Source organism: Rhynchophorus ferrugineus, unplaced genomic scaffold (genome assembly GCF_030347505.1).
Source record: "Rhynchophorus ferrugineus isolate W39M unplaced genomic scaffold, kcgeb_rfMv2 rfM4, whole genome shotgun sequence".
In the NCBI taxonomy this organism is placed as follows: Eukaryota; Metazoa; Arthropoda; class Insecta; order Coleoptera; family Curculionidae; genus Rhynchophorus; species Rhynchophorus ferrugineus.
In genome coordinates, this window is record NW_027472583.1 from 41,795,019 (window position 1) to 41,821,648 (window position 26,630).

Consider the following 26,630-nt stretch of genomic DNA (forward strand, 5'->3'; position numbering starts at 1 on the left):
ACTAAAAAGTACGAATGTGCCGGAAAACAAACAACGAACGCCAAATTAAACAAATCCCAGTTGTCGTAAAAATGTGCCATCGTAAATCTTGACGAACATCTAGGACGATTAAGTTTTCGTCAAAATAAACGTGAGCATCGCCAGGAGAAGATTAATAAGATATTAACCAAACAGGCCCAAAGTCTTCGTGCAACAATTTTTTTAATAAGCCCCCCGATGACGATGATACTGGAAACTACCGTTGATCCCGGTTGGCTTAGCTTGACGTGTCGGTCTTTCTTTGTTTAATCAATAAAGATCGGAAACAAGCGACCCTATTCCGCGTTTCCAAAGAATTATTGTGGCCATAAAAGAATTAAACACGCAAAGATTAGATATGGAAGCAAATGATTTGATGAACTATATATAAGCAATCGGGACTCAAGCGAAGTTATACAGTTTTACCAGCATTACATTCAGGGTGAGTAGAGATGCGTTATAACAAATGGTGATGCTTTGAAGCAAAACTGTGGTTGATAGCTGCAGAGTGATAAAGATGCTCATAAATTGTGAAATTTATTTTTTATTGCTTAGGATATCTAAACCAGAATCATGGGCAGAAAGTTGGTGTCAACTTTGGCCGTTTTGAGTCTGACGCTTCAATGTATAGCAGCAAGTAAGTTAATTTATTACATTTGAACACTTGTCAATAATTCTGGTACAAAGTTTTTAATTCAAATTTAAGATTCAAAATGTCGGTTTTGTTATAGTTTAATAGTTCTGCATACCCCATGGATTTTTTATAAATATGTGTTACTTTTTCTTTAGAATCATCTATAATATTTATTTACCAAACAATAAATCAATGTTAAACTCATTATTACAGTCATATTCATTATCAGTATTTAGGTATTTCAAGTTAATTCGTGGGAAATTGCCAATGTCCGAGAAATTAAAAAACATGGTTTGTAAAAACTATGTCTTTAGCAAATGAAAAATTTAAAATACACGCTTGTCAATTTTCTTCAAACCATTATTACCCTCAACAGCTTCTATTGGAAGCATAAAGTTCAAATTTTCGTTGGTATTCTGACTACGAAGACCTCTAGGAAACTTCTATTGTTTATTCTTTTAAATCTTTATTTTTTGATTTCACCAACACCTGCTACCACATAGTTGGCTCATAAGTATGTTTCTAGAGTTTGGTAGATTTCAGCTTTTATTTAGAATGCCAGCTATCACATTCACACAAGATATTTTGCTTCATTTATTATGCTAAACATACGCACACTCACTGTGATCTAAAAACTGCGTAAAATTAAATCATATAAGATTTGGTACTGCTGTTGCTAGTGTAACAGTTATTATATTATAACAGATTATTATTGTAAATTAGTAAAATCTTAAGAGAGAATAATAGGTGCATATGGACTAAAACTGCCAATAGATTTTAATGTATAAAAATATTTCGCAGAAAATAAAATGAGCTATATTTTTTAAATATCATTGTTGGCCAGTTCAAACCAATAAAAGGCCATTTAATATTGTTTATATCACCGCTGATATCTTTTCCATCGTTGTTTGCTTTATGCCTCATCAATATGGCGACTGGAGTAGGAGTTTCCATTCAAGCATTTCCATATAAATTGTCTTGGATTTTGGAATATGCGGCACAATGGCTGTTTTCCTTTCAATACTTACTTAATTATACAGATTAATTGGAATGGCAGTGATATCGCATGATAATTTCATTCACTGTATTCTATTAAATTCGTAATGATAAATCTGTTCGGTTTAATTCAACCTGATGTTCAGTGTTTCAATACGTTAAGCATATTTATCGTGAAATGTTTATATAGTCTACTCAAAGTTTTTTTTTGCATACTTCATCAAGATGTTTAATATATTACTTGCAATAATTTGTACATTTCTTTTAGAATCAGACAATATTTTCCTTCTCATTTTATTCTAGCTAAGAAGAGACACAATTCTGTCTGATTACTTCGAACACGTAAACGAATGAGCCTGTCAAAGTCGTCCGGTTGTCAGACGTATGCAAAATTCTTGAAAGCAAGAGTGATAAAAAGTTATAAATCTAGCCTATAAACTATTGTGACTGTATAATTAAATGTAGTTTTTTTTACTATAGTATTAAAATAAATTATATCTGATAACATTTTAGTGAAATGTCAAAACTAAATTAAAACTCAGAGTTGATACGGCAACAATTGCTACGTTTTGATGTCACAAATTTCGATGACGTATGTACAAAATAATTTTGAATAGACTATAGCATTCAATAACGGTTAATTAGAGTAGTACTTTCCGCTAATGAAAAAAGTAAAGTAAATTTTCCATTAAGTTATAAATTGTTAAAGAAATATATAAGTTATTAAACTTGAATATATATTATTGACTAAAATACCACATAATATATTCCGCACTCGCATCCGTGGTGTATACTAGGAATTGAATAAATAAAACAAAGAATTAAAAAACTATAGTATCCTAATTTATCAGCAAGTTTCAACTTAAGTTTGCGAAAATATTACACTTTTATTCTACATGTTATATCATTCAATAAATATACAAATATTTTGTTTCAAAACATCATTTGCAACTGTTAGATTTTTGTGATATTTTGTATAAGTACACCAATCAGTGGTGGTTTATTTTCCTCCTGGGTAGTATAACCTTAAACCTTCTTCTGATTAAAAAACATAAGTTCTTAAGAAATACTAAAATTAGCATCACTATAGCAACTGTAAACACTGAACTTTTTTTCATATTTACAGTTATTCGTTGAGAAGTAGACAAATTTAAATTAATTGATCTATATTTTATACGAAAATATTTTATATGATTTTATAGAATCATATCAACAAAATAGAACTGATCAATATTTTACTACTTGACTAGTTGACCCAACATACGTTAGATGAGCAATCAATGGTCATTTTGAACTGGAATAAACAGTTTTAAAAATATTTTTAAAACACTGTATATTATAATGTTTTTCGACGCACAACATTGTTAAATATGATTTCTGGTGCATAAATAATGTTGATAGTTATCTTTCATTTGAACGAATGAATTCAAATGAAGAGATAGTTTCAATTGAGGATATGTGCTTGATGCTTACCATTAAAAAATTAGTACAATTAGTAAAAAGTTAATAATGATGCCATCCAATACATAATGGATTTAACCAAAATTTGACACGCAGAACCTAATACGATACCGAAACATCGGGTGAAACCGTTCAAAGAAATGCTCCACTCTTACATCAGCAAGAAAACATTCCTAGGATACGCTCCTGTAGGTAGGGAACGATAGATCGGGTGAAATGTTTTTTTATATTTGTAGTGATTCGAACGCAAAATGGAATTAAACTTGAGGTATTGCAGCTACCTTGTTATAAAACGATCGAACAGCTCATCTAAATAATAAATTGACTCAGACAAAATATTCAGTCAACAACCTCAAAATGCAATAAACATTGAGACTGAATGAACTTTATATAAAGGTATCATTCTTTATGTATTATTGTCACTGAGTCAAAAATGTGAACAAGGAATATTACGTTTGTGTTATGTATCATTTTGCCTAAAAGTACTGATCTTAAGATGCCAGAATTGTAGACCGATAACGATTAATACTTTATTACCACAATGAAGTTTCCCTCAGATTTTTGGTGACGTTTTCATAAAACTTTAACTGGTTGATTGAACATTTTAAAACACACGAAGTGAAACACACTTCTATCAATATATAAATTTTAATAGATATATCGAGGTAATAAAGCATATATATCGTAAGATTTTCGGAGAATTTGATAACCGTTCATGACTGTATCACTTTCTTTAATATCTGTTATTCCCCAAAGTGAATAAAATGAAGACACTGCTTCAAGTATATTCCAAAAATAAAATTGAACAACTGTACTCACAAAAATTATAACTATTGCTTCAGTAGTATGCTACATTTACAATCTTACACAATTACGAAACATTTGTTTATGATCAACATTCATTTGAGTAAAAACTCAATGGCTATATCACGAAAAGTTAAGTTTCCTTTTGATTTACTCTATTTTTATATATTATCAAGACTTGTTTGTTGGATGAAAATTAAAACACGACAAAATGAATTACGTTTACGCTCACAAACATTTATATTCCTTTACAATGTATACTATCTCTTTTATAATATTTAGTTTATCAGCACATGAAAATAACGACACTAAAATACTCTCACTTGTTTTCGGAATTGTCATTTACGCTCTTATAAAGATCTTGATATTCATATATGCAAATATTTACTCAAAGAGAAATGATTTCTTATCAAAATTTTGCATACAAAATAAATAACACGCAAATAACATCTACGATTACTAACCAAATAAAGTGTGTTCGTCTAAGTAAATAATATCAAACATAATCGAAAAGATAGTGACGGGTAACCAATAGAATTTATGCATTTAGCATAATCTGGTTTATCAGACATAATTTGTGTAATTCGTATGTGTATTTTTTTTATCAAAGTACTATTAATCAAGTCTACTGTATTCTGAATCTAAATATGATTTTATTTAAAATGTGTAGACCTGTTTTCCAAATCGCTTTTATATTGTCCAACGGTTTTATACTGGTATAAACATGTTTAATTTTCAGCCTAATTTTACTTATCAATCAATTATCGAACATTGATGCCTAAGAACTACGATTCCTCAACTTTGGTGTCTAGCTACTGCTGATTCAAGTCGCTATTTGTGATCTTCATCCATATCCATCTTTTTTATAATTCCATGCAAAAGGTCAATTTTGCAATGAAAGCGTGTGACGAATTAAATCATTCTGTATTCGATTAATATGTCCATAACACTATAATCTGCATCTTTGAATCTCCTTCTCGAGTGTATAATAATTGTCGTACTTTAACAGAAATGTCAAATTTTTGCTAGGCTGTAGTAATATCAATGTATTGATATGGCAAACGAATTGGCAAATAACCATTTGCAATTGTCTTCCTTCACTAACGCCATCTTAAGAGTTTAGAAGTATTTGAACATCAGCATTTAACCTGAACGCAATGTAATTTTCAATAGCGTTCACATAATTACATTCCATGTTGAAAATATAGAGAGAGTCAACATCCTCCTATTCTGTATTGGCTTGAATCGCAAACAAATCTGGCAAATTGTTCGCGCACTTGTACACATCTAATAGAACCATCGTAGAATGTCTGAAGTATTTTGATAATATTTAGGGACATCTTTAGCTACCAAAATTACAGTCACGTTTTTGCACCTGAAATTTTTCTCTAGAAATAGATGCCACGACACAAACATTTCTGTCTAACAGCTATTAGTGTTTTTATTAAAAATCCCTTGCAACCTCAGAGAAAGCTAAATATGTCTAATAAGGTCGATATTGAAACAATTCATTGATCCATAGGTTTTTTTATATTTTTTCATGAGATGTGTGAGTTCGTGCATGATATTGATTATGTTTATAAACTGGTCATTTTAATGAGTTGTTACATCCAATTGGCCTAATAGCTTAACAGGATAAGAATCTAAGGTTGGTTTTCCCAATTTCACACGTTTTTAGGTAATTTACAAACAAAATTCCTTTACTCAACCAAGAAACTGACTTTTTTCTGTTAACACGACTCTTATCTTTTACTGTTAACACGACTCTTATCTATCTTACTTCTCAACCAATATGCTTCTGTTGGTGCCGCAGGCCTTCTAACATTCCTAACTAAATTTCGCTACAGTTGGCGATAGGCCGGAGTTTCTTAATCTCTCTCTTTTTCGGAGTTGTTCTCTGTGTCTTCCACCCAAAAGAACCACTTCGCCACACAAGATTGTGAAGAATTCGTTCACCTTTTATTCGATACACATGGCCAAACCGCGTATTGAACTTGTTTCTTAACTGTGTAATGATGGCCTCGTCTCTACTATAACCTAGGAGAGAAATAAGAAGAATTTGCTTAAGTATAGCATCTTAGTGCTGTCGAGTCCAAGACTCGGAACGTTCAAAATGTGGATTTTAGTCTTCTTCTCTTCCAAACACACCATCTAAGAGAAGCAAAAGGCTTATTACTTCGGCGGTAGATGCTACCTTTTTCTTATTTGAAGTGAACTGTTACACTTACTCTAATTAGATCCGGTTGAAATTTAAAATAGCAAGTGGTCTGTTGGTTGTTAGGACTTAACTCTGCAGCCATATCTGCGATGCAAATTATATATGAAGGATCCTAAAAGCTCCAATATCCGTATCAGTATATCATATCTGTCAAATATAGGGCATCAGATATCATTAACGAACATGAGATCGGCCAAGGAGTTTGTAGTATCAAATCGAATACCATGTCTACTTTTAAAAACTTTTCGCATAATTTCATACAATGCTTTGTCGAATAGATGCGGAGAGACAACATCTGCTTGGTGAACACAGACTCGGACCTCAAATGGATTTGAAAAATCATTTCCCACTTGTACATACTTGTTTTGATCTCAGTCTCACCCATATTAAAATTCTCAAAATAGCTCTTGATTAAGTCGCATTATACGGTGTTCAATTTATTCAACTGATAAAAAACCCTAACATAGTAGAAGCAGTTTCTCTACAATCAACTAGTATAACTTATATAGTAAAATAACAATTTTAACTTCCAATATTTACTTAATTATAACAACAATTCATATTGTTGAAATAATGGGTTCGATTAAATCATAAATTAATTTATTTAAACTATTTTTCTGGTACACTTACTGTTTAAAAGAGAATTAATTTTGATACATTTTGTTTGTTATGTAGTCATGTACTTGATAAGGTAATTGTAAAAAAAAGATAACGTTCTCAGTAAATAATTTATTATTACAGAAAAAATTTTTCATACTAGAATATTTAGAAATGTTGATAATAACATTTCAATGAAATAGGAAATATTAAGTATGAAACTCATTTAAGTACAATAATATTTGTTTGGGTTTTCTCAATGATAAAAAGATTCATTCAAACAGGTGTTTGTAAATATATAGCAAGAATTTTGAGTAATACTAAGTACATAAATAATATGAATTTATGTTACCGGTAACGTCTCTTTATATTACTTTATAATAATATTAAGATGACATAGCTGCTGGTTATAATCAGCAAATAGATTTCAATTAAATACTGATGGTATCGAATTAATAAAGTTGTCTAGGAAATCTTGGAAAATACATACTGATGTACACCAGAAAAATAGTTATAAATTAATTTATAAATTAATATTGTACTAAGCATATCTAATGTAAGATATATTTAATTTTTTAAAAATATTTACTTCTACCATGTAGTATGGATTTTGGCTTGTTAGGATTTTGCTATTGAATGCTATTGAAACTCCTTATATTAATATAAAAGTACTGTTGTCGCATTCATTATTTGACACTAAACTACATTTCTCAATCGCTACAGATTACATTTTCAGAGCGGGTTTGGTACTGAGACTCTGATAGTCAGGATATCCTATAAGCAAGTACATTTCGCAGCTTCATTTATTTTCTTTGATCCGCATACTCATGGTCCTCTCTGTGTCCCTTACGTATATTTTTCATAACAATCACTTTTCCACCTACACATACTTTTTACCTTTGCGAAACGATTTTGGTTTTGGAGCTATGGAGCGTCTTTCTAAGATATTTTTCTATTTGGTTTGAAGGTGACTTTGATGTTGTGTTTTCTTAGTACCCTACTAATGTTTATTTTTCGTTGAAAAACTAGGACTAACATAGAAACTTATTTGGTTAATTTCAGGTTTCCTTCCTGAAGTATCGAACATTGAATCTAATTGTTACTGCATTTGATCATAAACTATATTAATTTCGATGAATGTATATCAACCATTTAAAACATTAATCTTATGTTGACAATTATTATCAGCTAGGAATTAAATGGGCTTGACTATTCCATGGTTATAAATTACAAAGGCGTTGTCCACATAACCAGATGGAACGCCTAATGGTGTCCATACAAACTAACACTTTTTTGGTCCTAAAAATATTCTATGAATATCTTGTCAATGATAAATCAGATATTTATTCATAGAACTAATTTTGAAATGGCAAGTAAGTGAAGGAAAACAGCATTTTTTAAGAGTCTAGAGATTAGTCCTCGCCCGTGCAGATAGATCACCTAGTTTGCCTATTGTTTTCATTTATCTATTGCTTTCTACTTCTTTCTATCAAAAAATGAGGAATTACCACTGTATAAAACTATTTTATAATTGTTATTATTCTATGGAACATTCAACATTCATATTAACTCAAGCTGCACAAATTAAATTATTCATTACCTGCAATATTCGGTTAGTGCTTTATTAAGAAATACATTTACTAATGAAACCTGAAATTAACCAAAAGTTAATACCACTAAAATGTACAGAAAAATCTTAGCAACCTTTAGAATAATAAAACCTAGTAAAACGATATACCATGTCTTCAGAACAATATTAACTAAAAACAGTCTTTAAGCAAGAACAATTTTTCTTTTACTCTTTTTCTTCATCGAACATCAAATTAAATCAAAAGATGATTTCAAAAATCCAAGTGGCGCTACCAGAATTAAATTCATATGTTTTTTAGTTAGCCTATAAATTTGACAGCTGTTGGATCATTAGTTTGTGAATTATAGCATTTTGAGTGAAGCAACTTTGGAACTTTAGCTTAATGCCAAGTTTCCGGACGCTGCCCCTGGAAAATCAACCATCAAGGAATGGTATGGTAAGTTTAGATGTGGTGAAATGAGCACCGAATGGTGAACGCAGTGTACGCCCAAAAGGGGTTATTACCGACGAAAATATTTAAAAAATCCACAAAATGATTTTGAATGACCGTAAATTGAAATTGAATGAAATAGACACTCTAAATATATCAACTGAACGTGTACATCATATCATTCACGAATATTTGTGTATGAGAAAGCTCTGTGCAAAGTCCGTGCCGGGCGAGCTCACTTTTCACCATAATGAGCGTAATAAACCCGAGTTTTTGCGTCGATATGTGACAATGAATGAAACATAGCTCCATCATTTCACTCCGAAGTCCAATCGACTGTCAACGGAGTGGACTGCACAGGATGAACCCACTCCAAAGCGTAGAAAAACGCAACAGTCGGCTGGCAAGGTTATGGCGTCTGTATGTTGGGATGCGCATGGAATAATTTTCATTGACTACCTTGAAACAGAAGCGGCCATCAACAGCAATTATTACATAGCATTATTGGACCGTTTGAAAGACGAAATCGCCGAAAAACGGTTGCATTTGAAGATAAAAAAAAGTGCTGCTTCACTAAGATAATGCACGGTGTCACAAGTCAGTGAAAACGACGGTAAAAATCCATGAATTGGGCTTCGAATTGCTTCCTCATCCACCGTATTCTCCAGATCTGGCCCCCAGCGACTATTTCCTGTTCTCAGATCCCAAAAGAACGCTCGCTGGGAAGAAATTTTCGTCGAATGTAGAGGTGATCGTCGAAACTGAGGCATATTTTGAAGCGAAAGGCAAATCGCACTACAAAAATAGTATCGAAAAGTTGGAGGGGCACTATAATCAGTGTATCACCATGGAAGGATGATTATGTTGAATAAAAAAAACTAATTTTGCAAAAACAAAATGTGTTTTACTATGGTAGGCCGGGGACTTTTCAATTGACATGTTGTATAACTTAAGGATTTGACTTCCAAAATGCGAATTCAAATTGTCTGTCGCATTTAGCCGTACAATATTGCCAGATTTTGATTTTAGAAATTACGCGTCGACGAATTAAACGACGAATAATCTACCGTATAGGAGTTGGAACTGGCAGCGCGTTGACCACAGCCAAAAATATTTGTTTGGTCACCGACCTGACAGCTATTCCTGGTTGCTTTATTTGGGCGTTTTTCGATTTATTGCAATATATTTATTTATAAGGCTTATTATACAAAAATATTAGGCCTAAATTTTTTTCCTCCCTATGAGCTTCTCGGAGCTCCCGTTCTCATCAAAACCGCAGGCAAAATTTTTGCTAAGCCGATATATATATATAGAGAGAGAGAATATTTATGACTAGCTTTATCTTTTTTATTATAATAAAGTGAAACTAGTTATTTCATACCTAACAAATGACGAAAAAACTCAGAGTATACAATAATCGGGGATATTACCCCACGACTGTGCCCCGTATAATATTATTAAAGGAAACAAAGTGCCTACGTGTTATTATTGATCGAGAAATTATCGATGTAAACCAAGTGATGCACAAACAAATCTGTATGCCACCACTACAACTAAATTAACCTATCCATCATGCGGAATGACTTTTCCATATCGGAAAAATAATGCTGCTTTTACCACTAGTCACGAAAGCCGCTAAAATTATAAATTGCGGACAAATTTTTAATCAAAACTTCATGATAAAGAAAAGTAGGTCTCGTTCGTTTCTGATCAACATATAATATTATATACCCGACTAGAAGTTGCAAATTATTATAAAGCCGATATTTTAAAGAACTTGGATTATTACATTCTATTTCTCTCCCATTGTTTCTTGTATAATACATTTCGTAGTAGTTTATTTATGTAGATTGAATTATTCCAAAGATTTCCAATTATACATTAAAAATGTAATTTGGAGGAAATATATTATAATATTTAAACAATTGCTTGTAAAGTTTGTTCAGTGTTGTTGGAAACTATGCCAATCACTTATCACCGTATATATGATTCAAATATAAAAAAGTTAAACATAGAACTAAAAGGAAATATTGCTAATGATATTTCTGACCACAACATTACAAATAATGGTAGACCAGGCAGTAATAATGTAAAAAGAATCTTTCACAACATGACCATATTTGGCTGTGACTTTGTTCACTCTGTTTATCAGTTATCGGTTGATGGCCATGGTATAACCGATCACTACTTTCTTTTTTATAAAAATATCCGAAAATAAACGGACAAATAATCTTTACTGTTAACAAATATATTTTTCATATGTCAGAAAAGAGTGGAACTTCGTGTAGAAAAAATCACTCCTTATTGCAATCCATGAAAGAATTCATTAATTTCAACCTTGTTAAGTACTGTGACATGATAATTCTGACAGGCTATATATTATTACTCGAAAGAATCTCTTAATCTCTGAATGAACAGGCCACCATCTGGAGAGTAGGGATAATAGGCTCGAACCTCTCATTTAAATGATTCCAAATAATTTTCCTTCAATGGGCAAGTCAAACATCTCATTTGTAGTCTCTTAGATTTTCTTCTACAGTTTATAGTAAACCACACCTTTTAGAAACAACTAAATACACAGATTTTTCAGACATTGGTGATACAAATTGGTATATACATGTATGTATTAAAATATTTTCCGTCATTTTGTACAACTTTTTTCCGTAGCAATACCATATCGGCAGTTGGTATGTTGAGGGTGTATGTTGGTTTGGTGGCAATACAATCAGTGATTGTTTCAATGCCTTTTTGGCATTTCGAAAGCGTGAATCGGTTCGTAAAAATGACATCGGTAGATATCGGCAGTAAGAGTTTCATTCAGTTTCAACAGCTCGTAAGAAATACTGCACAGCTATGCTTTTCTCTTTCGACCTGAAAATCAATGAAATCTCTACGGTTTGAAATGACATTTTCAGGTAATTCGTATGGTGGCTACTTATCCCCCTTTTCAATTTTTCCTATCGTATATAAGCATCTGTAAACAGTTGTGTGTTTATTAAAATATGCTAAGCTATCTGAGAGTTATCTGAGAGTTGGAGCTAGGTTTTCATCCAATAACTAAAGAACATTACTAAATGGAAAAATGTTATTTTTTGAAGCAAAATTTCGATATTATGGATATAACAAATAGGCTAAGTTAAATTAATATCTATTAAATCTTGTTACAGCTAGCGTCATATGTTACCACGGAACTTGGTCCAGATATCGTACTGGCAATGGCAACTTTTTGATATCTGATATTGACACCAGCTTGTGCACACATTACATTTACTCCTTCGTCGGCTTGGATAGTTCCACGAACAAAGTCACACTCCTAGACGAATGGCTAGACATCAATCTGAGTGAGATAAAAAAAGCATATTTAACTCAAATACATATTAAAAATCAATATTATGTTGTAGACGGTTTTGCTGATGCCATTGCTTTGAAGGAATCAAACCCTAATCTAAAAGTGTTGCTGGCTGTTGGCGGTTGGAGTGAAGGTAACTAAATTAGAACATTTAAAAGCTTTTAAATTAAGTTTGGGTAATATTTCTTACAACTAGAGATTCTAAAACTGAAGCTGTTTTTCCAGTAATGTTAACTTTCCGAATATTAATAATATTAAGCATTTATTATACTACAATTTCATAACTTATGTTAAATGAATACTATATCTGCACTATTTACTTTGAAATATTTGTTTATTATTTATTTTGAATTTCTATAACTAAGATTGCTCATTAGTATTCCCATAAGTTTTAATAAACTTTTATATTTAAATGGTTTATGTACCTTAACAATATACATGACACACTTGATATTTTCATGTTCACATGCAATCATGATTCATTACTCTTTGGTAATTTTGCAGTCTCTTTTACAGTGTTTATTTTGAAGTCTTGATGAAGATCACCCCGAATTTATAAAGAGGTTAATACAATACTTCCTTAAATGTTGATAAACTGAAACCAGTAGCCAGTTAGTTTTGTTGTATTTCTCTGGCATGGATTGCCACATTTAGTAATATACAAATAGATTTGGGGCATTGCGTGGTCATTTATTGGAACTCGTATATGCTCTTTATATTTATTTTTAAAATTGAAAACGGCAGATGTTTCTATTTAATTTGATTATCAACCTCTTTGTTCAATTATGTATTAACCAATTGCTAATGCTTTGATATGTTTTGCCATGTTTGAAACTTTGAAATATCATAATATATCAGATACAAAATTTCGTTCAAATTTCTTCTTGAGCTCACTACAAATTGATAACAAATTTCCCTAGTCCCAATATTTCGGCATACTTATGTGAATATAATTGTATGCTTTTAATTTACAGCTGCTGCACTGCTGTAGCTTTAATCTCGGAAGGGTTACCTGCTTTCTGTCCAGAGTATTGTTTGCATAATTTTAATTCAAACTTCATAAATTAGTTCATATACATAATATTCGCCACAGAAATAATTATAACTGAATATATCATCAAATCTGAAAGGCTTTAACTCTTGAATCACTCTAAGGGTGATACCTTCAATTCTATTTGATATCAAGTTGCTATTTTCGAGTTTCTGAATTGACGTGTGTATTTTAATTTGTTCTATATTCTATTAATTTATTTGTTATTATTTTTTTTACTTATTTCGTTTTCTGGCCACAGTTTCACTTAATGGCTCCTTTTAAAAGAAATAGAAGTTTATTTATGTATATTATTTATGTTATATCATTTATATTATATCTTATTAAAAGTATTTTCTAATTAAGTTATATTGAAATAATTTACAATTTAATACATTTTCAATTAATCTTCCAGATGACGTTTTGTTTATGCGTTTTCATGTATAACTTAATAAATATATTTTTACTCCCACTAGTTCAAAATTATAATGACAATTGACCCAATCTCGTTCACATTTTGAATATATTTATATCAACCTTATTCTTAAAGTTGTTTGATCACAAAATATATAAATTTATAATACTTGTAAGGTTCCGCTAAATACTCAACCATGGCTTCCACATCCGCTGGTAGAGCTGCCTTTATCTCTTCCGCTATTGAACTGATTCAAACCTATAACTTTGATGGTTTTGACATTGACTGGGAATATCCCGCCAGAAGAGACAGTGGAAATTCAGCAGACAAGGTATATGTTATTAAGTAGTCAAACAATACTTTTTAACATTGAGCATTCGTTTTGCAGGAAAACTTCGCACTTTTACTCAAAGAATTCCGTGAAGCTTTTGATTCTTATGGTTACCTTTTAACAGCTGCTGTATCTGCCGCGCCATCTAGCGCTGATATCTCTTACGATGTACCAGCATTATCACAGTAAGTATAAATACACAAAATGCTTATATCCTTTTCTATTTATATATGCATATATTAACCATCATGAGTAATACATTTGAATTAATTGACAGATACTTGGATATGATTAATCTCATGGAATATGATTATTTTGGAGCTTGGGATGGAGTAACTGGTCACAATGCACCTCTTTATGGCCAAGCCAAATATGTTGGTACCACTTATGAAGAATACAACGTGGTATGTATAGTAAAAACTCGTCACTTTTGAATTTATTATCTAAATTACACTTCTCAACTATTTCTATATCTAGCTATTCTATTTCAGAATGCCTCAGTATATGGATGGATTGCACGGGGAGCTTCGCCCAGTAAATTGGCTTTGGGAATACCTCTCTACGGCAGGACTTTCACCCTATCCAGTTCCAGTGCAAATGGTGTTGGAGCTGCGGTATCAGATGCTGGACCTGCCGGACCATACACACTCGAAAGTGGATTCTGGGGATATCATGAGGTATGATATCTAATAAATTACTTCAGAAAAGTATAAATGAGATATATAGGTTAATCTTCCACGGTTATTGCTTAATTTTTATTATAATGAAGTACTTGGAAGCTTCGCTAAGACTATTTGAAGATTTCTACATTTAATAATATTTAAGTTTATTAAAATATATTTAATTACTTACGCTAATAAAACTGATTATTTATTTTTTTAAATAAAACTTTTCATTAAATATGTTCTCTGGTACGCAATGTACTTGGTTTCTTATAGAATTAGGCATTCCAATAAAGCTGCAGTCTACTAAGCTTATTAGTGAGGTATCAATTCCATTAATGGAAGAATAATTTTAAAATGTATGGCATCATCAGGATCTAAAATGTAGATCTTACCACTCACAAAGTACGGTAATCCTTTGAAATATCTCTCAAAACTTACGAAACCAAGAGTAAGTTGTTCTTCCAAACTATGCTCTTATTTATCGTTGTTTACGGTGGCAATTCTCTGTACGGTGCATTGTTATGGACTAGTGGAGAAAAAACTTGAATTTTCATGCCATAAAGCAAATAGAGTTTATATTCTCATGTTTACATATAATCATTATTCACGACTCTTTGGTAATTTTGCAGTCTCTCCTATAGTATCTATTTTGAAGCCTTCACGAAGATCACCCCAGGTTTAAATTATTCTTCCAAACTCAGCTCTTATTTCTGTTGTTCTTAGTTCTGTTGTTTACGTTGGCAATACGCTGTACTGTGCATCGACATGGTCTCTGCAATATTTTCTTTTCACCGCCCCTCTGTTATAACTGTCGTAGTACTTCACACTTAATTACATTCTCGCAAAAATTTAATGACAAGTGAGATATGTAGCGATATCGCGCTTGTAGCGCTTTAGGCTCAGTGGTGTAAATTAAGACAAAGTATTATCAATATTATCTTTATCTTTTTAAACGGTCTTTTTAATCGCGCAGATTTTTAAAATTATAATTGGTACTTTTCGAGGATATTATCTAGGTGAGTTAACAAATATCTTCCATATTATCGAAAATTCCGAATCATTCGTTAAAAAACTTTCAAAATTTAAAAACTATTCCAAATTTACTTAAAATAAAATACTGATAGAGCAATGTAACAACGTGAATAAATTTATATAAATGACACAAGCTGTCTGAATAATATCGCATTTGCTTTTTTCTCTTTCCAACTCGGAATAAGAAAATATACGGAAACGAAACAAACATATTTCTAGCCAATTATTTCCTTATTAATTACATACTATACACTCTTCAAATCTTCTTTAAAGAAATCTTTAAGGCTATTTAAAAAGAAGGAATTTGATCATCACACTCTGAAATTGATTTCTAGACCAAATATTTCCTTCGAAATCACTACAGACGCTTGCTAGATGGTTTTAACGATATATATTTTGCTTCCTTTTGTTGAGATACTTATCCTAACTTGAGATAGATTAAATAGTACACAGGATCTTTAAATGGTCGAAATAGTCATAGTCATTATATTTGGAATACGTAGAAACGTATTAAAATAACGTAGAAACGTTATCTCACTTTTTACCATTGCCCAGCATATCTTAATATTTGGTCTTTAATCATCAATCCATAGTCGACGCTCTGAGAGAGTACCAACTTCCCAACCAATATGCTGCTGATGGTGAAAATATTATAAACGTCAACATCAACAGCCAACATCCGATAGGCCAAGAAATTTGTAGCACCGTATTGTACACCATGTTGTTTTTTCTATAACTGTTCCCATAATTATATCAACTATGTTGAAAAGTAAAGAAGAGACGATATCTATTTGGTGGTTATCAGGTAATGAAATATCAATGACGTTAATTGGTGGCGGAGTTCCTAAACTTTGTGGTGGATAATGTATTTCCAAAGAACAAGATGTTTACTGTATTTTGTCTAATTACTTGTACCGCTTCAGTCTTCTATGGAGCTAAAGACAGTTTCACCTGCGGTGTTGTGACGCAATTGGGCTAACAACAATCAATGCACCCAATTTTTTTATTCTACTAAGTATATCCAGGTGAAGAATAATAATTCTGACGTTACTGTCGACACCTAGATTGTAACCTAGATTTTTTATATTATTTTATAAATATTGTTAACTACTTGACCTACATATTTTATATTAATCCTTTTTTTCCTCAATATTATTCTGGTTGAGTGTCCTTTAATACTACACAGATTAGATAGAATTGTATTTCCAGATTATTGATATCTGCGTATATTTACTTTTAATATGAAGGTTGTATGATAAGTAACTTCTCGTTGGCAATACTTTTTTTATGAAAATGTAGAATACATTGTATTGGTGAATGTAATCCTATTTCTGTTCAATTGAAAGAAATATTTCATTTCAGAAACGAGACGTCAAATCCTAGTCATTTTAAAATAAATAATATTTGGGTGTTAAATCTGATCTATGATCATTGTTGTTGTTCACGTCTACAAATTGTATTATGTTTATTATCTTATGAACTACTAAGTACCTACACTTTAAACACATGTAGAATTAGAGCTATTAAAATATGGAAATGATGGATTAAAATATTAAAATATTGAAGCTATTAATATATAACAAAATTGTTATAAGCGATCATTATAAAATTTAATTAACAAAATAAAATTTAATCATAACATATACCATACAGCTTTATTTGTATAATAGTGATCCGTCGGAAGTTAATTAACAAATTAATAATATTATCGATTATAGAATATATGTGGTTAAAATTTTACATTTTACATAATGTTTAATATTTTACAATATTATTGAAAGCACAATTGAAGCACAACTAAGTGAAAAATACACATTCCAGAGATAGATAAAGACAAAATATTATCACTTATAATAGTCACTATACCAGGATTGACATTAACCCATGTATAAACTCAGTTTTATCACTATATTATCAGTTCATTTCGCAAAAGTCTGCTAACATATCGCTGCAGTGCATTCTCTCCAGAACTGCTACTATATACATGCAACTTTTCCACACAAACATATACCAAATAACCGTCCTCTCAGGGTAGCTCCTAAATAAGTCGTCGAAATATTAAATTCAACAATTTTGCTTGTTTATATAACCTCCAAGATCAAAAAGAGCATGATTGGAAACCCTGGTTCGATGCAGAAGATCAAACCAATGTAAAAATTTGTTAAAAATGTATTCAAGATTCTGTCAATCTGTTAATGGTCAGAAAAATAATACTAAATGAGAGGAGGCATTTAAATAAAAGTCAACAGATACCAGCCCACCGTCTACCAGGGTGTGAAAACGGCACAAAGAAGCAGAATATGAGCTAAATATATAATGTAAAAACGAAAATCAACTAAAAGTAACAGGTTCTCGTTTTTATTCAGTGATATCTATTGGTGAAAATGTGAAATACCAATGTAAACAACCTAACCTAAGCCTAATATTGTTGAGCTTTCCGGTGTAAACAGAGATCAATCATGAAACGTTCAAGAATGTATTTTCGGCGTTAATTACAGTTATGTTTTCATTTGAGTAAATCTGCTGCTGACGCCCATTAATCGCTTTTAGAATATTATGGTGGAGCTGCTTTGACACATACCAATTGTCATTTTTTGTTTCACATTTGTCATCATTTAAAACTGGCGATTTTAATATCACTGACAAAGATTGGCCTAGAGGACCAAAACACTTCGAAGAAAAGGAATTGCAAAACTTATTGGTCGATAACCATTCTCTGGAATCAACTGCTTCCAGATATTTGCATGCAATATGAAGGATCTAAACAAGGGGAAAAAGCGATTTGAAATCATTTGAATGTCGCGGATTCATTGCTCAACGGCAACAGAAGGGTCTCATATGACATATTGTGATTGACTATGAAAGTGTCGCTTCTATGATAAATGCAAGTCCCAAGAAATCATTCGAGGAGATTCTGTTATATAATGCTATTCACGCCGAACCGAAATATTATTGGTGGAATTCAGGGTGTAGTATTTTACGAGGCACTAAAATCCTATAAAAATGTTACTGCAGATGACTGAAGGCGTGAATTGAACAAATTAAACGTATTGTTATACAAGAAAGAAAGAAAGTTCAGTAAAACTTATATCCGCCAAAAGGATCTATGATTGGTTCGCTTCCAAACTAACGTCGTTCTTATAATGTAGAATAGCCAAGTTGAAATAAAGAAAAAATAATATATTTAATATTTTTTTTAATAATAATTTTTTAAATATTTTAACTAATATATAGTATACGAATTTTTGTCAATAAATACCTTTTTAATGGAAAAAAGTGACCAGAGTACATCCAAGCATTTAATAATAAATAGCTTAGCTAAATCGAAACATACAAATCATTATCTCAAATATAACTTTTCTCACGCCCTATTTTTAATTATAGTTATTTTCGATTATAGTTAATTAAATTCGATTATAGTTAGGAACGTTATCTTAAATTGCATGTTCTTTTAAAATCTATCAAGCAAATTAAATCTTTCGGTAAGCTGTTCTTGATTGACAATTTAACGGTCTTAAAATTGGATTTAAATCGAGTTAGAGGAAGATCTTTGGCAAAAAAATAGAGTCTGTTCATGGCACTGATTGGATCGGCTTTCTTGCGATTTTACTGTGGAATTTGCTGAGTTAGGTATCGATTTTCTTTGGTAGGGTTATCGCGAAAACATGGTAATTATAGAAAATAATATATATTTATTGGGACTATTATATAGCAGATAATTGGGCGTGCTTTCAGCGCCGTGTAATTTGCTGTGGTTTATCAACAACAAAATAAGATAATGTCAGATATGTAATATCAGGTCTGGAAGAAGTATTCAGCTTACTCATAGATAATCTTACGATCGCATATCTTAGATAGCATAAATTTCGTCTCATAAATCAGCTATTAATTTAAAATATGATTTAATATATCATAGTTGTAAATAATTAAATTAATGATTTAATTGCGCCTTAGAGTATTACTGACTTCTTTAGATTGTTACAATACAACAGTCAAGAACAAGTCACAATTGTTTTTTGCAGGTTATAATGGAGCAACCAGATCAATTACTTGTATTTATCATACTCATTACCTAATTCATTTTTATATACCATATAAAAACTGATTTAAGTTAACTATATAACAGGTCTTCATTATATAGAGCTTTCTTTTGAGATCTGAGAACAGGAAAAAGTCGCTGGGGGCCAGATCTGGAGAATAGGGTGGATGAGGAAGCAATTCGAAGCCATATTCATGGATTTTTGACATCGTTTTCACTGACTTGTGACACGGTGCATTGTCTTGGTGAAGCAGAACTTTCTTTTTCTTCAAATGCGTTCAATAACGTTATGTAATAGTCGCTGTTGATATTCCTTCCTTTTTCAAATTAGTCTATAAAAATTATTCCATGCGCATCCCAAAATACACACGCCAAAACCATGCCAGCCGACTGTTGCGTTTTCCCACGATTTTGGAGTGGGTTCATTGTGTGCAGTCCACTTGGATGACTGTCGATTGGACTTCGGAATGGAATGATGGAGCCATGTTTCATCCATTGTCACATATCGACGCAAAAGTTCGGGTTTATTATGATTGATCATCTTCAAACACTGCTCCGAATGATTAACCCGTCTTTGTTTTTGGTCAAAAGTGAGCTCGCAGGGCACCCACTTTACATAAAGCATCCTCATACCCAAATATTCGTGAATGATATGATGTAGACATTCAGTTGTTATCTTTAGAATGTCTGCTATTTCATTCAATTTCAACTTACGATCATTCAAAATCATTTTGTTAATTTTTTAAATATTTTCGTCGGTAAGAACATCTTTTGAGCGTCCACTGCGTTCACCGTCTTCGTACTCATTTCACCACGTCTAAACTTAGCATACCAATCCTTGATGATCGATTTTCCTAGGGCAGTGTCCAGAAACTCGGCATCAAGCCAAGTTTTAGCTTCAAATGTATTTTTTCCCTTCAATAATAAATATTTTATCAACACACGAAATTCATTTTTATTCATTTTTTTTCACAATAACAAAAGTTGCTTCACTTAAAATGCTGAATCTGATCGCGATCTGAATGTTTTATACAAGCATCTTTTGAAGGTTAGGCCTAACTAAAACATATGGATTTAATTCTAGTAGTGTCACCTATGTGCCAGTACGGGGACTTTTCAAATGACCTGTTATTACCTGGAAATTTTCAAGACACTTAACTTAAGTATAAAACATGCATATAACAGTAACATTAATTTACAATATATTCTATTCGTGCCTCAATAAAATAAATCTTTTTGGAAGATCTAACAGTATATAGAAAATAAATAGAAATTTCAGAAAGTAATGTAATATCTAAAGCGAATATATTACTTACAGCTTATTCTATCCTGCTACTTTACTTTTACGTTAATTTTTGTTTACTTTATATACGATAGATAAGTGCAAGTGCACTACACGTGTTTTCAATATTGACAATTACTCGACAAATTTCTCACATGTTTTAATCGTGCTTAGCTTGACTTATTTACACATAGAATTTCTTTGGAAATTTCCTTTAGATTTATGGATTTTATAACACAAAATATTCTCATCTATTTGCAATAGATTTTGTTTCCATTCCATAACCATCAGATAAATTTATTATCAGCTTGGGTTTGAAAGCTATTTACTAAATACTCGGTAAAACGTTTTCTAAAAGGTATTTGCAACTTACCTTTTATTTGTCTACTAAATTCATTAAACATTAAGAATGTCTTTAAGATATTTTAGATACACATAGCTTCTGTTTGAATGGATTTAAGCTCTTATAGTAATTAGTCGATTTCTTTATAAATGCAATACTTTGTTGTTTAAAATATTGTTATGGTTCAAAACATTGCCTATCACTATCATTGATTTGCTTATTCATTTTTTACTGGTGATATTTGAATATCACCTCAGAAAAATGACTTAATCTTGGCTTGCTAACTTGATTTTTTATCCTAAATTGTTTTTAATTAATTTTCAAATATCTTCATAAAAATGACAGTGTATTATAATGTACATACGTAGTACTACTATATATATGTACTATATACAGTAGTAATATTCCTATTCCTATTCTTCACCTTCGCCCTTTTTCTGTTATCCAAAACTTTACTTAAACATTCCACCACTTTTAAGATTTTGCAATCATAAGCGTTGCGGAAATATGTATGTTCTTTTTGTTATTTCTCCAACAAAATGACAATTACACATTTGACAATAAAAAACAAGCATTTTTATTAACGCAGTATAAAATAGTCAGAAAATTGTAAAAGTGTACGATAATATATTTTTTACATGGATTTGTAAATTTTTATTTAATCATTGAAAAAATTATGATAATAACTACCAATTTGACTTTTAAAAAGTCACTCCATCATCGTCAATGTACATGTATAACAGAAGATACTTAAATATAATTTAAACATGATTCTTTCAAATAATTGTGCAAAACCATATATTTCCAGAAGATAATCAGAGAAAAGCAAGATGAAACTTTTATTGACTTGGAACTGACTTGGAATTGAGTCTAACTAGATATTTACTGCAATTTATATATGAAGCTGTAACTAAATATAATCTATAAATCTAATACACAATTGGATAAAAATGTATATAATCAATCTATACAATCATAATCTATACAATATCTACCCAAAGCAACTTTACAAATAAAAACAATAGTTAGTAGTACCCTTTATAATAAGTTCCATGTGTCAACATATGTGAATTAAACATTATTAGCAGTTGGGCTTACAGATACTAGATTCTGCTGAAGAATCCTTATTAAAAGGTAACAAGAAAAAAAGAAACAATAAATACAAGAATGCTAAAAAGTGTTGTTATATAAACATATTATTAAACATGTAATTAGAAATATAGTGTATAAATATTATAGCTGTGTGGTTCTCGAATAAGGTGCTAAGATGCTTCTTGATACTATAAAAGCAGTGACCTTCATAGGACCTTGGATAAAACCATCATTTAAATAAAAAAAGTATAAAATTATTTATTGAATAAAATAATAATTATTAATATTTTTGTTGTCCTTGATGTAAGATGAAAGTGTATATTTTGGTAAAGTAAAAAGTTAATTCTTTTTAAAAGAATACACACCGGCCAATTATGTTCATTTAAATGAATATGGGGTTATTTGAAAACTAGATAACCCGATGAACCTACATCTATCTACCTATATCTATCGTATATATTTTTTCCGACAATAACCATATCCACCTCTTCACGTGCGTACCTGCAAGAAATTTGCCAGGTCATTTGATGATATTATGACTGTGAGATGGCATCCGATGCAATGCTATTTTGATTATTTTTATGAAATTGTTGTTATGATTATATTTGTAGTTCTTGAACAATAGTTTGTTTCACTGTTGGATTGTGACCACCACTTTTATCAATTTCCGCATCCGGTTTGTCCATAAAATGAACTCGTAAGAATTGATCAATATTTGGTAGTGGCCACAGCACTCCTAGTAAGTCATAAATATGTATCTGAAATTGTTTGAGATTTTGTTAACTTATTTCTAACAGATTAATTGAAAAGTCCCCGGCCTGACACATAGATGGCGCTACTAGAATTCAATCTGTAGGAATGTTCGTCAGGTCGGTCGGTCGGTCGAAATGTGGCTGCCTGGATTGTTTCTTCGAACTCTCATTACTATTTCTGGAAGGAAATTGCACGAGAACTAAAAACACTGGTTGAATTAAACTTGTTTATTTTAACATTGAATGATACATGTGGTCGACGGGCGAATTGGCAGGATATTAGGTTAGGTAAAGGAAGTACGGTAGCGCTGTAGAAGTAGTACTTTTACAAGGGGGTCGAGAAAAGAAAAGAGGGCGAAACGTCGTCGTGATGGTCTTTTATAGCCTGGAACGGCGAGGTACCAATCCACCTGTATTGCCAACATTTGAACTTGTTGTAGCTGAATGCGTGGTGGCCTAAAGGGTCGTGGCGATCGCCACAAATATATATTTTTTAGTTAGCCTTAACCCTCAAAAGATGCGTATATAAATTTGACAGTTGTCGAATCATTAGTTTGCGAATTATAACATTTTGAGTGAAGTAATTTTTGGTATTGTGAAAAAAATTGATAAAAAGGAACTTCGCGTGATTATAAAATATTGTTTTTTAAGAGAAAAAATACAGTTCCTCAGGAAAAATAACAATCAAAAATTTTTAAAAGTTTACACATGGTGAAATGAGCACCGAAGACAGTGAACGCAGTGGACGCCCAAAAGAGGTTGTTACGGGCGAAAACATTTAGAAAATCCACAAAATGATTTTGAATGACCGTAAAATGAAACAGAATGAAATAGCCGACCTTCTAAAGATATCAACTGAACGTGAACATCATATCATTCACGAATATTTAGGTATGCACAATTGGGCTTCGAATTACTTGCTCATCCACCGTATTCTCTAGATTTGGTCTCTAACGACTATTTCCTGTTCTCAGATCTCAAAAAAATTTTCGCAGGGAAGAAATTTTCATCGAATGAAGAAGTGATCGACAAAACTGAGGCTTATTTTGAAGCAAAGTACAAATAGTACTACAAAAATGGTATGGGAAAGTATAGGGTCGCTATAGTCAGTGTATCGCTCTTGAAGGGAATTATGTTGAATAAAAAAAAACTAATTTTCGCAAAAGAATTTTTTTACTATGGTAGGTGGGGGACTTTTCAATTGACCTGTTATTATATTTTTCAGCGTTGGTCAAGAAGAATAGAATAATCATAGAAGAGAATGTTAGAATCACTTCTCATCTCAGAAGCTAAAAAGTGTAATGTATTTGGTGGTGGTACCAATTATGACAATTTTATTTTTTCACCAGCACAACATAGCCCAGTAAATTAACCGCTGCATTTTAATGGCTTGCTATATTAATTTAAAGGATTTGTAATTTCCCCAATTATAATTCATTCCGGATCTTAGTGGAATACTGTTCGTTCCTAAATCACATGAGCACTTATTTTGCGAAATTGAAAGAATGGTGTTATACTCACTTTTGTTGACCCATAAATATTTGACAACCAACAGAAACGTGGATCCGTTGCGACAGTGAAGTTATTGATATCTTGCCTTATTTAGCTATGAATTATGTATGTCACTATTGACATAAAATGTAAATTAATGACATAATATATAGAATGCATGTATGTTCTAGATTTTAGAGCAGTTTGCCAGCGGTGGTTGGACTACAGCATGGGATGACGAAGCGCAAGTACCATATGCATACAGTGGAACGACCTGGTTAAGTTACGAAAGCCCAAAATCAATCGCTCTCAAGGTAAACACTACTTTGTGTGTCACCGACATCTTCTAATCAATTATGCCTCGTAATATTTCAGGTTGCACTAGCCGAGTCCTTGGGACTCGGAGGAGTGATGGTTTGGTCTCTGGAAACTGATGATATTGTTGCTACATCCGGTACCAAGTTTGAATTAATGGTCAGTATTAACAGCGCTCTAAGTAGTTCATCATCATCATCAGTAGTAGAGGCAGATTCAAGCGTAGTAGCTGCTTCATCGTCTGATAGTAGAGTCTCATCCGATTCCAATAGCACAACCACTACTACAACAACTACTACTACAACTACCACAACCACCACTACAACTACAGCATCAAGCGTTGTTAGTACCGGTGAATGTACCACTGCTGGTTATGTCAGGGATTCATCCGATTGCTCCAAATATTACTACTGTCAACTCATCAATGGAGCATATGTAGCTTCCGCATCTTTAAGCTGTCCCTCCGGCTTATACTATGATTCATCTTCGGGAGTATGCAATTACTCCTCATTGGTTGATTGTTCTTAAACCGTCTATAAACTTAAATTGAGTACATTATATAAGTAATAACGTTCAAAATTTAATGTAGTACATGTACAACTAGAATAAATTTTGTTTGAGCATTTTTTTAAATTTATTTTTTATCCAAAAACTGGATACTTAACTACTGAGTAACTATAATTATGTTATTTTAGGTTTTTTACGTCTAATTCTCATATACCTTTTGACATTTTTAAAGGCCCAGAATAATATTGTTCAAATATTCAGAGAATTCAGAGAGAACAGAGATTCGTTAACACTACATAAAAAAGATTGAGTGTAACCTTTAGGATTATTAAAGATATCATATGTATTATTACATTATTATAGATTAAAAAGATCCCTAACCCTCTTATATCTTAAGAATAATTTCGTAAAATTCGATTTTCATTAAAAGATGATGTAATAGCCTCAGTATGATGTATTCAAGACCTTCATTGAATCATTAAACTCATTTAATATTCTCAAACTGTGTGAATCTTGTTTGTTCTCTATAAGTTCCTAAACCATTTATTTCATTATTATGAAACCAGCCGTGATAGTTCCTGAAAAAAAATATGTTTTTTTTTCTTTAGTTGGTATCACAAAACATACAAAATGGGAACGTGAACGGACACACCCGTAATCATGTTCTCACTGTGTGTCTAGTCACTAGAAACCGAAGGTAAAAAGACGACAGAATTATTTTCTTTCTTTCGATTTGAAATTTTGTATGGCATTATATTTGTAGCATTTACGGTAAAAATTATTTCTTTAAATGCAAAAATATAATAAGAGTGTTGTTTTCCAGGAGATGAGGGTTCAAAAAAAAATTAATTATTGTCTAAATGATTCTACTCTAGCCCAGAAAGGGTTTCTAAAGTACACAATGACAAACTTCAGGAAACCTCTTACAATCTCCTGCAGCTTTCGAAAAGGAATATTTATTATTTTCAGATCATTTCAGATCGACCAGATGATTATGGACCCAAATCTGGAAGATCATTAGTTAAACAAGATACAATTCCTAATTGTAATTTTAATAGTAAGCCGGTTATTAAAATCTACATCGATAATTAAATTGAAATGCATAATATATGTGTCTTAATAATATGTCTATATTAACAGACCGTTCCCAATTTACACACATATTAATTGCCTAGCCAAAAGAATAAATAATGAAATCTATTTCTTGACTCAATTATATTTATGCTTAAGTATTCTTT

The 26,630-nt window shown here is 31.5% G+C and overlaps 1 protein-coding gene across 1 annotated transcript; it reads left to right on the forward strand.

The window, feature by feature from the left end:
- The first annotated feature begins 345 nt into the window (after positions 1-345).
- On the forward strand, positions 346-25,510 carry Cht8 (chitinase 8). Its single transcript, XM_076403274.1, has 10 exons — positions 346-460; positions 574-655; positions 11,917-12,090; positions 12,151-12,231; positions 13,720-13,874; positions 13,932-14,059; positions 14,152-14,278; positions 14,366-14,551; positions 24,762-24,884; positions 24,946-25,510. Exons 2-10 carry the CDS (start codon positions 592-594, stop codon positions 25,411-25,413), a joined length of 1,506 nt encoding a protein of 501 aa, XP_076259389.1. The 5' UTR covers positions 346-460; positions 574-591; the 3' UTR covers positions 25,414-25,510.
- Positions 25,511-26,630: the final 1,120 nt, after the last annotated feature.